Here is a 13,497-nt window from a genome sequence, read left to right on the forward strand (position 1 = left end):
CTTGTGGAGAAGTTAGGTATTAGTACAAGTAATTCACACAGACAACTGTCTTATGTTCCATGAAATCTCAGACTGTGTTGTCCCCACATGATCAAGAGAGAGCTGTCTTTCCAGACAGGTGTGTCTGTATAATAATAATAAAAAAAAATGTAGAAAGTTACTTTAATGATAAGTATGCTCTTACAGATTTTTAATTTAAAAAAAAAAAAATACACTGGGAGGAAGATTTGAAGGTAACAGTTTACGGTTTTCCGCAAACCATATTTTTAATAACATTATCACCATTTTAACTAGAACTCTTTACTGGATTTATCTGTTTGGCTGTGATATTTTTACTACTTTTGAGTACTCTTAGAGCTAATTGAAAATACTAGCTTAATTGGCATATGTCCAGGGTTCAGGCTGCTTGTGCAGGCTCAGTTGAAGTTAATTTTATTTATTTGAACTAAATGCTCTCTTAGATGTATGCACTCTGTTCTTCATCTGCAGATCTAGTGCAGACTCAGGTGGAAGCGGGTGCTGTAGCCCTTGGTAGTTTCTATGCCAGTTCCCTCTCATCTGGAATCAGTAACATGATCAAGTTGCTACAGCCAAGTATGACAGGTACTTCTGAAAAAAAAAATATGATAAAAGACATCGGTACTTCCTTTCTTTGTTTTCTGAACACACTGCATCCCTACGTAGGAAATGTGCATAATAAAACAGGCTCAATTCTAACTGCACATCGCTATTGTTGGGGAAAACTAATCCAAGAACAAAGCTATTCTTACTGTCAAGAACTGTAAATATGTCATTTAAATGCATTCATCCAATGCAAATTAGATGAGAGTGCTACAACAAGGAATCCTGACTGTGTATCTTGTGACTTTGGTGTACTCCTACAGTTCCGATTTAGGAAGCAACATTCTTAAGAGTGTTGCATGTATCTACCGCTGTTCTGACTGAATAGTTGAGGCCTTCTGTTTTTTTCCTAATACTTAGCATGCTGACCTATCTCAAACCTATACCAACGCTTGTGATTTACAAGGAACTGATGTCCATGGTTTCCTTTCCAAGCTTGTTAAGTTTGTGAAATCTCTTAGGATTCCATCTTTCTCTTTCTAAAGTTCATGTAGAGACAGGGGATTGAGGAAAGTCTTTCACCCAATAATGTTGTCAATACGTCTTGTCTTGTCTGCCTTTCCAGATGAGCATGTGATGCCTCTTGACCCAAGATGGAATATGCAATTTTTGGATATTATTAGGAATTCAGTGAACTTTGATACAGAAACAGAACACACAGATCAGCTTCTAATCCTTTTGAAGTCTGTATCAAACCGGTGAGTTACCAAAAAAAAAATAAAATAATAATCTTGTAAAGACTCTTTTGTCCTGGTTTCGGCTAGGATAAAGTTAATTTTCCTCCTAGTAGCTGGTAGCTGGTATGGCCACTGACTGTACTCAATATTTTGTAAACAGTTGTGGTATCTGGCAAGTATGTCTTTAGGTTTCAACAGATGTTATCTAAAATACCTGGCAGAGGTTTTATATGGATATTTAAATTCTTTGCTCCTGCTTTATGTAGCTGTGGACTAAAAACAATCCTTGATACAAGGAAGCAGAATTCCCAATATTCTTTGTAGGTTGGAGTATCATAGAATCATCTAAGGGCTTGGGTTGGAAGGGACCTAGGTCTAGTTTCACCCCTCCTGCCATGGGCAGGGACACCTCCCACCAGAGCAGGTTGTCTAGGGCCTCATCCAACCTGGCACTGAACACCTCCAGGGTTGAGGCATCCACAGCTTCTCAGGGCAACCTGTTCCAGTGCCTCTGAGTGAAGAATTTCCTCATAACATCTAATCTAAATCTCCTATTTAAGGATTTAAATCTCCGTTGTCCTGTCATCATCTGCCTGTGTAAAAAGTTGCTCTCCATTCCTAGGACAAACCAGAATTGCAGAGCAAAGCATAAAAATGGGGGAGCAGCAGTTTGAAATGTCTGATATTTTGGACAAACTTTCCTAATAAGAAAAAGCACTGGCACACAAACTTTATATTTACACTATAAGGAACCAGCTGCTCACTTATCCTACAAGTGTTAGCATTGCATCTGCTTAGTATCCTGCTGCTTTTTCCTTTGCTGAAGTAATGAGTCTGCTTTTTGTGAAGTGTGCTTCTGCTGAAGCCATATTCAGACAATTAGTTATGCTGCACTTTATAGTTGTTTCATGATATAGCGTAATACCTAATGTCACATTGTAGTTCGTCACTCTAATAAGGCAAAGGCTTTAAGTTAATGATGCTGGATTTCTAATAACTTTTATTTTTAATTCAGGGCAGTATTATTTCTTGACCGAGAAAGGAGGAGGTACACTGAGAAGACTTTGATTACTAGCAAGAAGCCGAGAACTAGTGCCTTAAGAATGTCTCTAGATTTCCGTAAAGGTGGATTGATTTCTTTTTTCACTGCTTCTTTTGGTTCTATAGCCAATTTGAAATACAGTTAATTTGCACTGTTATGAAATGGGCACTTAAATACGGTGTATCCTGAAAGTGTGAAGGAAGATTGTGTGAATGTGAAGCTGTCAGATGAGGACTAAAATGATATATAACACATTATTCTTAAATTAGATACACCTTATGCTGCAGCATTCCTGTCCAGCCTCTACTATGAGATGAGTGCATGTCTTTCTCTTAATTATCTAAACTTTATGAAGATAGTAGAGAGAAATTGAATTTGTGTTCTGTCTTTGGCTAATCTGAATAGCAGAGTTCTTTTTACTATATTAAATGCATAGAGGCAATAGAAAATTGTGCAAATAGCAAAGGAATATTTTGTTACTTTGAATCGTAGATCTTTTTCATTTTCTGTTTGTTTTTAACACCAAGAATACCTAGCGATTCTTAAAATTACCCATTAAGTTGACATTTCATGTGGATGGGTTATTCAGTCTCTCCGTTCTTTCCCTTTTCTCCAAACTTCAGATCCAGGAAGTTACAACTCCCTTCCTCATGCGATTGTGGTCAACCTTGCTGTTTTCTTTGAACTTTGGGATGTGTTTACACTTCACTGGGTGAAGTCTACTCAGGTGGCCTTGAGTGATGATGACATGCACGATGTGAGTAGAGTTTTCATACTACATTAGTAGAAGTAATGTGAAATCAGTCTGCAGAACACTTTCTAGTTTTCAGGGACCATGAAATAAACTACAGTGCTTTTATTGGTATTCAGAATATGCCTGAAATGAGGCAAATAATTATGGGGTACTCAGTTTATTTCAGTAGCTGTATTTCTGCTCTGTCTTCTCACTGCTTCTGTATGGAATGTAGGTTATCAGCCTGCAAATACTTTGTGTAGGAGCTTTCCTTCCTGGAGTGTAGATATCCATTGCTGAACTTTATCGTCTGGCCTTCTTTGCTTAGGATGGTATGACTTGTGCCATAGAAGTGCCTGTTTCTCTCCACTGATGATAAAGGGAGTATCCACATCCAGGTCGGATACAGCTGTCTTAACCTGGACAGCAGACATGCAGGTCACAGGGGTTGTTCACTTCTGCTCCCTTTTCACACCATGAGGATAATTTTTCTAAAATCTAACAGCAGCATTGTAAACTTGGTCCAGAGATTGTTTCACTTGTGTAGTTCCTGCAGCAGAGTCACACAGCTTTTTTAGAGAACATAGTGTTGAGTTGTAGTTGTGAATAAAGCATTGCATGATTCTGAAATGTTAACAGAAGTGGCAGTGATTTTTAATTTTCTCTTGCTTGAGGTGTGAAGTACTCTGTTACATGCAGGGCTCAGCACATTACTAACCTTTCTGTCCCATCAGATTTTGTATTGCTTGCTGTGGCGTGACCGGTTCTGGGCAGTCTCTGACACCGTAACAGTGGATTCACCGGGGCTGTCTCTCCTGTCTTTGCACTGGCACTGGGTTATGAAGCATCTCATTGACAGAATTCCTCAGATGCTTATCGGATCAGACCAGCACAAGTGAGTGGCTTTGATCTCTAGTTGTGTTAAATGATAGTGTAAATTACCCTTCCTCTCTCCCTCCCTTTTTTTTTCTTAAGTATTATAGTTAATTAATGTTTGCTGTTGGTGTCCAAATTATGTTCTGTTAGTAATGAAAGTACAATGTATTAAATAGCTGTTCAGTATTAAAATTCAGATTTCTAAGCATTGGGATTCTCATTGGCCATATGATCATCTAGAATTTCTGCTCGTTTTCTGTACTTGTAGTGGAAAGATTTAAAAAAAAAAAAAAAAAACCTTCTCAGATGCATCTTTTTTTTTTTTTTTTTTTTACTCAAACTTTTACTCAAACTTCTGATTATTTTTTTTGTTTTGTTTTTCCTCCAAGGGTTTCCAAGGAAATCCAGTCTGTTTCACAGCAGATTCAGAACTGCTTGGCTGATCCTGCTGGTATTTCTGCCAATATGAAGCTATTACAAAAGTCGCTAGGAAGACCTCTTCCTTTTAAGGTATTGATACTCTGCTTGCAAAAGATAAGAATTTCCAGTGATGTCCAAATACCTTTGAAACGATCCTTAGTCCTTACGAAAGGAAATCACTTCCTTTCCAGGCCAGCAAAAAGGCGTTCCTTTTGGACTTGATAGAATGGTTAAAAAAGCAATTTCAGTGTATGTTAACATACATCTTTTTTGTGACATATATCAACTATCCAGGTAGCATTTCTACTGTTAACTATGCTTTTGTATAGATAGCAGTTATTTTCATACTTGTGCATCACTACATTAAATATTACTGCTTGCTCAGATCTGGAGACCTGTGAATATCAGCGTGCCACTTGCTTACTTAGTGAACATATCACAGAATTTCTAGGTTGGAAGAGACCTCGAGATCATCGCGACCAACCTCTGACCTAACGCTAACAGTCCTCACTAAACCATATCCCTAAGCTCTACATCTAAACGTCTTTTAAAGATTTCCAGGGATGGTGACTCCAACACTTCCCTGGTCAGCCTGTTCCAATGTCTAACAACCCTTTCGGTAAAAAAACATATGGGTGTATGGAATAGACCGTGTATTTCCTTTTACACGACATAAGATAGGACTGCCTTATGACTTAACAAGCCAAAGCCACTTAAATTTGAGAGTTTTTTCTCTTACTTCAGTAATTGGCCTCATCAAAAAAAAACTTGCAGTAAATTTTTCCAAAGATTGTAAGTCCATATTTAAAACAGGGCACAAGGAGACATGTAGATTACCCGTTTTGGTGATTAGTATTAGATCTAGGTTTTTACAGCCTTATTGTTCAGAGATACTCAGCTGTTCAAAAATAGTTACTTCATGAGACTTCCAAGAACATTCGGTACTTACTGAGAGCTTTAGGAAAATTTTTCTAGCTATCCAAATGTATTTAATTGCAAGTGTCAAGTGACAATTTATTTTAAGTGACAGTAGCTTCTGGCAATTTTGATTGATCTATATATTTATTGCTCTTAGTTTAGGTAAGTTGTCATGTTGAGGCATGGTTGGTCTGCATAACATATATGTAGTATTTTCATGAAGGAAAAAGAAAACAAGAAAAAATTGGTAAGGGGGAATAGTGGCCTCCCATTTCACTTTCTGTCTAGTGTATTGAGTAAGGCTGCAAAAGAATTGTTAAGCTGTATGTGTGGTTGTAAATTGGTTTAATGTGTCCTTTACTTGTATGCTTATGTATTTGAAATCTTCAAGTTCTGACTGTAGTCACAGATTTTATTTTGTTAGCATTGCTGGAACAAATCGCCTCTTGTTCAAACGACTTTTTCATATTTCAGGATACACTGGGCATGGATTGTTTTTCTCAGTTAAAAGTTATCAGCAAGCCACTTAACATCTTAGAGTCAAAATTGGCCTTTGGAGAAAGTAGATTGCAGGAAAAAATGTGCTGTCTGAAAACTGCTGCCTCTGGATGGAAGGTGAAGAAAGCATTGCTGCAAGCTGATGGCCTGATACTTAGAGCTAATCACTTAGAAGATGTTAGTCTGGGTAGGTAACACTTCTGAAGAACCTAACAAGATGGTTCTGCTATCAGCATCATATTTATATAGAAACAGAAAGGATGTGAAGTGTTCTCTGGCAAGAAGCATAGTACATGCATTTATGTGCCTTTTACACTCTGTCAAACAGGTCAACTAAAGATTTTTTTGAAAGCTGTACATTCACAACTGAGAGCAGAGGGACTAAAATACAGTCATTCAGAAGAAATGTTCACTGAAGATACCATCTCCAACCAGTTAGACCCTGCCGCGTTAGTCCAGCTCTGCAGTCGGGTTCAGCTGTGGCCTGCAATGGAGCACATGGGTGTGCTCTGGCAGTACAAACTGACAGCTGATTATGTGGCTAAGGCTTGTGCAAGAAGGTAAGGAGGAGAGTGGAGAAAGTTCTGTGCTCCTTTCATGAGACTCTGAATCCCTAGCTAAAGGCTGCAACTTCAGTGTTTTAGATTTGCATGTAAATTTGAGGTTTTGTACATACAACTGCGTATATGCATATATGTATCTGAATGTGTGCATACACGCTTGTATTTATGTGTATAAATACACATATGCTCCTTGTCTGCATGCAGCTGTAAGATATGACATTGAAAGAGTTGTTTAGTGTTCTACTGAGAAAGTATTTTTAACTGATTTTCATCATTGCAAATAGGGGAATGCTGATGTCCAAGCCCATTGGTGTAAAAACATTAAACTCCAGCAACAGCTTCATCAGTGGTAGAATGGTTTATAAATGATCAAAAAATAAAAGCTTTTATGTAAGAGTCTGGTAGCAGTTTTGTATGTTTTGCTGAAGATTGTTTAGTTGTGAATTTGGATTTTTCTAGCTTTTGCAAGGGGTGCAAGTGTTTTGGGTATTTACTAGAGGCTTGTTCATCTCCAATACTTAAAATACTATGAGTTTAACCTTCCAGGCAGTCTTTGTTATTCTTGTGGCCTTGTCTGCTGTTCTGAGTTTGTTTCATTATATAAATGATTTGTGTGTCCTGCTTAGGCATTAATTATGTCGTATTTCTTTTACCTCCTACAGGAAGAACTTCAGTCAAGAATTAGGCACGTGTTCAGATTTAGTTCAGCTTATAGCTTTTGCTCTGCAATTGACACCAGCTGCCTCCCACCAGCTGTCTGGAATGTGGCACTTGGTACACCTTAGTGAAGTAAGAAAAGTTTTAGTTTAAATTAGTTTTGCAGAAGTTTTCAACAGACTTTTCAAACTAAGTATCTCTAAGATTTTGACATGCAGTTTTTCCACCTGTACCTGACAGTAATTGTTTCTTAATAAGAGTAGAAAAGGTTATTCACTGTGAACCTGCCAAAAAAAAAAAAACAAAACAAACAAAAAAAATGATCATTTTAGATTTTGCTGTGCTTTTTTTTTTAATTTTATAATGCCATTCTGTATGATCTAGATTGATACTCAGTTGATACTCGTTCCATTTATCCATCTACGACCTAGTAGAAAACAGGAAATTGACTGGTGAGCTTGGTTATACTGATGTACTCAAAATAATTTTATGCTGGGAAGTATTTGCCTCTATTCCTGTGCCTCTAAACTTTTTGGGTTTTGTTGCAAAACAAATAGACTGAGAAGGTTATTTGATATATTTCCTGTAGAGCAATTTAATATGCTAGTGAAATTCTGGTCAGTTAATATTTAGCAATAATACAGTGATGGCTGCATTCCTGCAATTTTCAGTAAACTAGCAAGTTCTTAAATGCTTTGAAGTAGAAAATGGGGTAGCTTTACTTATCTTGTGTTTATGCAACGTTGCGTATCATATTAAAAGGTTGCAGAGTTAGACTGGTGGCTGTATTCTGAAAACTTTCTCTTTAAACACAAGAGTATTTTGCAGACAGAAACAGGTTGAGCCAGTGCAGGCCTCACGAAGTTTTTCCTTATTGAGAAGAGATTCGAGTGAACCTTTGCAAATTTGAAACAGACCTTAAGGAATATCTTGTACTATCTCTACTAGAAAATTGTCATGCTCTTTTTTTTTGTCCTGCTTGATTCTCTTTCACTACCTGCAAATTATCCTCAACTCCAGTTTTTTCTTTCTCTTTAGGTGTCACCTGAAGAAATGTCTATTCTGTCATCTCAACTGGTTCATGCTGCACTAGAATCCTTTTGGAACAGTACTTTCACCACAGATCCAGACTATTGGTTGACTTGGAGACCACTGCCTGCAACAGAGGAAAAGATCCCTTCTAAATCCTATCTGAATTGTTCTATGAAGGTTCGTTTCTTCTTTCCTAATCAAGCAAGACCACTTTACTAATTTAACAGCTTTCTCAAACAATGTTATAAATTTTAGCATACTCAGTGCAAGTTGCATCTGAACAATCTTAACTCTTCATCTCTTAATTTAGGGCCCAGGTATTTTAACCCGAGCAGTTTTCTCAAAGTGCTTCTTTGAAACTCTAACTAGCAGCAGTAAGATAAGCCAGTGGGATGTGAGTGGACATCCTGTTCTGTCTTCATCTCATGTGACACTGGGAGAATGGATGGAGAGAGCACAGCAACTTAATGAAGTCAGCACAGCACTGTGGACCAACCTGGCTGTTGCTTCAACAGCAGACTTCAGGTATTAACATACGTATGGAAGGAAGATCTTATTTAAACCAGGCATATTGCAGAAGCATGCTTGCTATGTGTGAGCTTCTTCCGTTCCTTTGTCTCCAGGTACACAGATTCTAGACTACAAGGAATAATGCTGTGCAGACAGCTCTCCAGCCTGGTAGATCTGGTTCCAGCCGATCTTCAAGAGGAATTTTTGGAGTACTGTGAGAAGCTCATCCTCAAGGATCTTGTTGCATATGAGTACATTCTCAAGATACTTAGAAGCATCGCTGATCAGGAGCTACTTCCTAAAGAATTCATGTTTCTCCTGCTCACTTGCTTGCAGCAGTTCTTTAGGGAAGGGCTTAAGGAGTTACCAGAAACAGCTTGGCGAGGAAGCCTCTGGGTGAACATTGGTTTGGTGCAGATCCAGTTGTGGCTTCCACAGACCCGGTTTGATCCAGCTATTAAAAGAGAATACAAGCTCAAGTATGCCAAAGAAGAGGTAAGCGTGGAGCTGGCCAATTCTTGGTCATGATTTTTGAACTCTGGGATTATAACTTCTTTTAGTGTCCAAGATGATGCTGTACGTACTTGGTTACCAAAATCAGAACCTCAGAGAAAGCTTTATTCTTGTCTTTTTAGTTAGACCAGCTGGAGTGTGAATGGAAAACATATGATTTGTCATCCCAGCTGCATACAGGAAAAAGTATTGAAGACAAAGCAGTCAGCAACTATATTCATCCCCATCTCAGGTAACAGCTCAGGCACTTAACTCGTTTAGGCTGGAAACTTTCTTTTGTTGCTCAGGTTCAGTTTTCCTCACAGCTTTACAATCTGTGTTCTTCTGTAGGAATGAGGCTTGTTGATTTGGAAGTAGCAATTTGTATATTGAGGTGGTAAAGAGAAATTTACATTTACATGTACATTGCTGAGCTGGTAACTGTTATTTCTTAACAGACTGTTGCAGGAAAGAATGCAAAGGCTGAATGAGCAAATAAGCAGTCTCTCCAGAAAAAAGGCCTTCAGGCCTCCAGCTCCACTCTACGACTGCTTGTACCAAGAGGCTCACCAGTACATCAACAGCATAGCAAGGGTTTCTGCAGTCCAAGATCTTCTAGCCCGCCTTCTGCAGTTCCTTGGTGGGGAAAGACCAAAATCACTCCAGGCAATAAAAAAACTGTTAAATGAAGAAACATCCTGGCAACAATCTCACCATCACTTCAGAAAACACTTGGCAGAGGAGTATGCTGCATTCCCTGATGCCATCATTCCACTGCAAGCTGCCATCTTGCAGTTACAACACGGCATGCGATTAGTGGCTTCTGAAGTTTATGCCACGCTCAACAGTTTTGTTCGTCCAGCTGATCTCAACAACCTCCTTACTTCTCTGTTGACATTTCCATCTGTTGGTCATGCTTTTCCCACATACTTGGCTCGTGCAGAAATTTTATGCTCAGTGAATTCAGTTGAGGTCCTTCATGGACTTAAAAAGTTTTCTCAGAAGCACTCTGAAGGAGAATCTGAGGGAGTACAGAAGCCTTGCCCAACCCTGGAGCAGCTCCTGGTGAACGCGTTGTTGCATCTTCAATGTCATGTACTGTCCAGAGGAGAGATGGACCAGAAATCTCTGCGACTTTTTAGACATCTATGTCAGGTAACATCTAGCGCTAGTGGCCAGGATTCTTGCACTGATACTCATCAGTATCATGTTCTTAAACTTTTTTTCCATACATAAAGTAATTCAACATTTTATGCTAGCTTATTTGGATTTACTGAGGTGTGAACTCAAAGCCTGTAATGTTTACAGGCTTTAAATGTTACAGGCTTTGATAACAGCTACAGGATTTTGATAAAAAGCAACAACAACAAAAACAAATTAAAAAAAATACACAAAACTTTGTGGAAAGGTTCTCTATGAAATGGTTAAGACAGGCTATAACTTGGCCAAGCACTCTCTTGCACAGTTTCAGTCTGTTGTGAGAGCAGTTTACAAATCTTCATTCAGATTGGATGGTGTTGCTTTATACTGATGCAGACTGCAGAGGGGGAAAGAGCCGAGCACGATAGATGCTGCCTTACCAAAATATGAGGAATTGAGGTGATTTTAAACATAATATTGTATAATAATATGTTACTTTGTTTTTCCAGTCAATTATAAATGAATGGGATGAACAGGAACGCCGTGCCCAAGAACAGGAAGCAATGGAAAACAGTCTGTACAGATACAGAAGTAAAAATCATGGGAAAGAAAAAAGTGAGGAAGAGGAGGAAGAAGAAGAATTTAGGAGGAGATTTCCTTTTCATGAAAAGGTAACAACAGAAACTCTATAATGAAGAAACACAAAATTTATGTCCGAAGTAGCTCCTGAAAATGCATGTTACAAGTAAAATGAGATGAAGAATGAAACATCTTCTTAAGCCAAAACAGAAACGTGTGTTAGATTTTTGGATGGATAGATATTAAGTACTGTGTTTTTTCATTTATTTTCCTTTTAGCTAAATTATCCTAAGTTACACAGCTGAGTCAGAATATGATTACTAATGGTAACATTCTGGAATGTGATTCAGTTAACAAGTAGGGTCTGCTGAGGTTTTGTTGCCTGTGAAAAACTTAAATCTCCTTTATTAAATATTTGTGTTGAAGCTGTGAGTTTTTTGGTTTTTTTTTTTTTGTTTTTTTTTTTTTAAGTTTAACTGGTTTGAACAATTTTTGAAGTGACTTCACCAGGCAGTGTTGTGCAGTGCACAAAGCTGTGAGCCAGTTCTGTGCATCAACATGTAGCCAGGAGGTTGAGAAGTAATAGTTCAGATCTCCAAGTGATCAAACAGCACTGAAGTGGTTTATCAGCAGGTATGACTGCTAAAGCTTGTTCTGGAAGAGGTTTTGTTTTGTTGTAGCTTGGAGCTCACTGTACTGCACTCTTCTGCCTCCTGTGGTTTATGCCCTTAATTGTTCTATTTGCCTGTGTTCTGTTTCAGACTGACATCTGGTTTGTGAGGCAGGTCGTGTACCTATATGAATGCCAACTCCAAATCATTAGTGTTAGCACATTGTTGCAGTGCCAGAGAGTACAAAAAAAAAAAAAGGGTACAGGGGAGGAGAGGAGGGGCATTAAAGGAAGAAACTATAATTGATCTCTTAATTATAATGCAATTTGTAGGATTTTGAAGATATCACAGCTGAGGCAAGTCTAGAAGAAAACATGGAAACTGAAGATCCATTGGAAGACCAGCTGGAAGTAGACAGAGCCCTTTTGTCCGAGAGCTCGATGCAAACTGTAATGATGGTTCATCAGCAGTTGTGCTTAAACTTCGCTCGATCTCTGTGGTATCAAAAGAGTCTGCCTTCTCATCAAGCTAAAAATTATTTCACCGCATTTATTTCCTGCTATCAGACTGGCGCATTTCTGGTGTCACAGTACTATCCTTTAATTGGTAAGATTGCTAGCAACATTTCAGATGTACAAGTTCAGCTTTGTAATGATTTGTTACAAATAAATTGTATTGCAAATCATAAAATAGACCTATATTATAGGCTGTGTGCAAAAATAGTTTCCTTTTTCCAAATAATTTGTCCCATTTTCAGAACTGTCAAGCAAGGCTTTGTTTTGTTCTTTTGAATTTTTTTCATTTGTTAATGGAACACGGTTTAAGAGTAAAGTGAACCTACTTCATATTCAGAAATGTTGATCACTTACATCTGCATAATTCTGTGGAAGATTATGCACTTGCAGAAATTTCCCAGAGGTAAAATTTAAAATGAAGTTCATAAAGAAATTGATTTCAGTGGAGCTTCTATAATTTAAATCAAACAAATGAACAAAAACAAGTGATGCATTTGTTTTGAATTTTGGCACAATTGATGTGAAAATCATAACAATGTGTGTGCAAGACGTCAGAATAATATTTTTCATCACTTCTCAAAGCAGAACTGTATTTCAGTTCTATTAAAGGTGTATGCATGCAGTTAGGAAGCAGATAGAAATAGCAGTCCTCTTGCACTACAATAGTATATTTTTGTGTTTATACCTGAGGTGTAATGTATGTGAGTGTGGTTTGGTTTTTTTTTCGTTAGTTCATTTTTATTGGATTACTTTTTTCACAGTCTTGCTAATAATTTGGTAGTAAATATCCCCTCCATGTGAACTTAGGAATGGAGGAACTGTGGTTTTCTGCTTGGACTGCAGAATTAGATTTATTTTTTTATCAATAGATAAAATTTTTAATAAAAATAAAAATAAAAGATTTTTTATCAATAGATAAAAAAATAGATTTTAGATTTATTTTTTATCAATAAAACAGAAGATGCAAACTTCAAATTTGCCTCTTTTCCTCTAATCTCACCTTATTGCTTATGCATGTTAAAATCTTATCTTTTTAATACATAACATGCTAAGGTTTGGAATGCAGGAAACAAATTAACTTTTCCTGTTAAATTGGGGAAGAAAAAAAAAACACAAGATGTCTTTATTTCTTGACTTCCTAGGTGCTGAAATGAATGATAGTCTTTTGGGAAGCCAACTTCTACTTAGCACACTTCTTCAAAATACTTTTTTTGAGGAACTAACGTCAGATCTTGTGCTACAGCAAGATGGCCCCTATGATTTTTACCAACATCCTAATATTCAGCAAGTCCGGCTGTGCCAACCTGTGCTTGATAATTTTGCTAAAGAAGTAAACAGGTTACTGCAGGAATGGCCAGAGCATCCAGTGCTACTGCAGGTAAGGATAACTCAACAAAAGTTTAGGAAAAACAAAAATATTTTAGCATTGTTTGTGTGTGTAAATACATGGAAAGATATGCATAGGACCTGTGCATGCATATGCTTACTCAGATGTTAGTATTACTTACGCAGATGTTTTGAAGTCATACCTGTTTATTAGGTGAATTTAAGGACTGCTAACAGTTCAGTTTTACTTACAATTTACAAGATGGTAAGTGATGTTCACTGTGTAG

The 13,497-nt window shown here is 37.6% G+C and overlaps 1 protein-coding gene across 2 annotated transcripts in view; it reads left to right on the plus strand.

Moving 5' to 3' along the window:
- MDN1 (midasin AAA ATPase 1) overlaps positions 1-13,497 on the plus strand; it is a 91,576-nt gene that overhangs the window by 47,457 nt on the left and 30,622 nt on the right. For both annotated transcript variants that reach the window (XM_038176088.2, XM_038176089.2), the window contains exons 50-66: positions 490-603; positions 1,187-1,319; positions 2,314-2,423; positions 2,964-3,097; positions 3,808-3,968; positions 4,339-4,459; positions 5,762-5,972; positions 6,114-6,345; positions 7,011-7,137; positions 8,044-8,214; positions 8,348-8,562; positions 8,661-9,042; positions 9,183-9,292; positions 9,498-10,194; positions 10,689-10,850; positions 11,702-11,975; positions 13,027-13,262. In XM_038176088.2, the coding sequence (XP_038032016.1) occupies positions 490-603; positions 1,187-1,319; positions 2,314-2,423; positions 2,964-3,097; positions 3,808-3,968; positions 4,339-4,459; positions 5,762-5,972; positions 6,114-6,345; positions 7,011-7,137; positions 8,044-8,214; positions 8,348-8,562; positions 8,661-9,042; positions 9,183-9,292; positions 9,498-10,194; positions 10,689-10,850; positions 11,702-11,975; positions 13,027-13,262 (3,590 nt within the window). The remainder of the gene's footprint in view (positions 1-489; positions 604-1,186; positions 1,320-2,313; positions 2,424-2,963; positions 3,098-3,807; positions 3,969-4,338; positions 4,460-5,761; positions 5,973-6,113; positions 6,346-7,010; positions 7,138-8,043; positions 8,215-8,347; positions 8,563-8,660; positions 9,043-9,182; positions 9,293-9,497; positions 10,195-10,688; positions 10,851-11,701; positions 11,976-13,026; positions 13,263-13,497) is intronic.

This window comes from Anas platyrhynchos, chromosome 3 (assembly GCF_047663525.1).
Source record: "Anas platyrhynchos isolate ZD024472 breed Pekin duck chromosome 3, IASCAAS_PekinDuck_T2T, whole genome shotgun sequence".
Classification (NCBI taxonomy): Eukaryota; Metazoa; Chordata; class Aves; order Anseriformes; family Anatidae; genus Anas; species Anas platyrhynchos.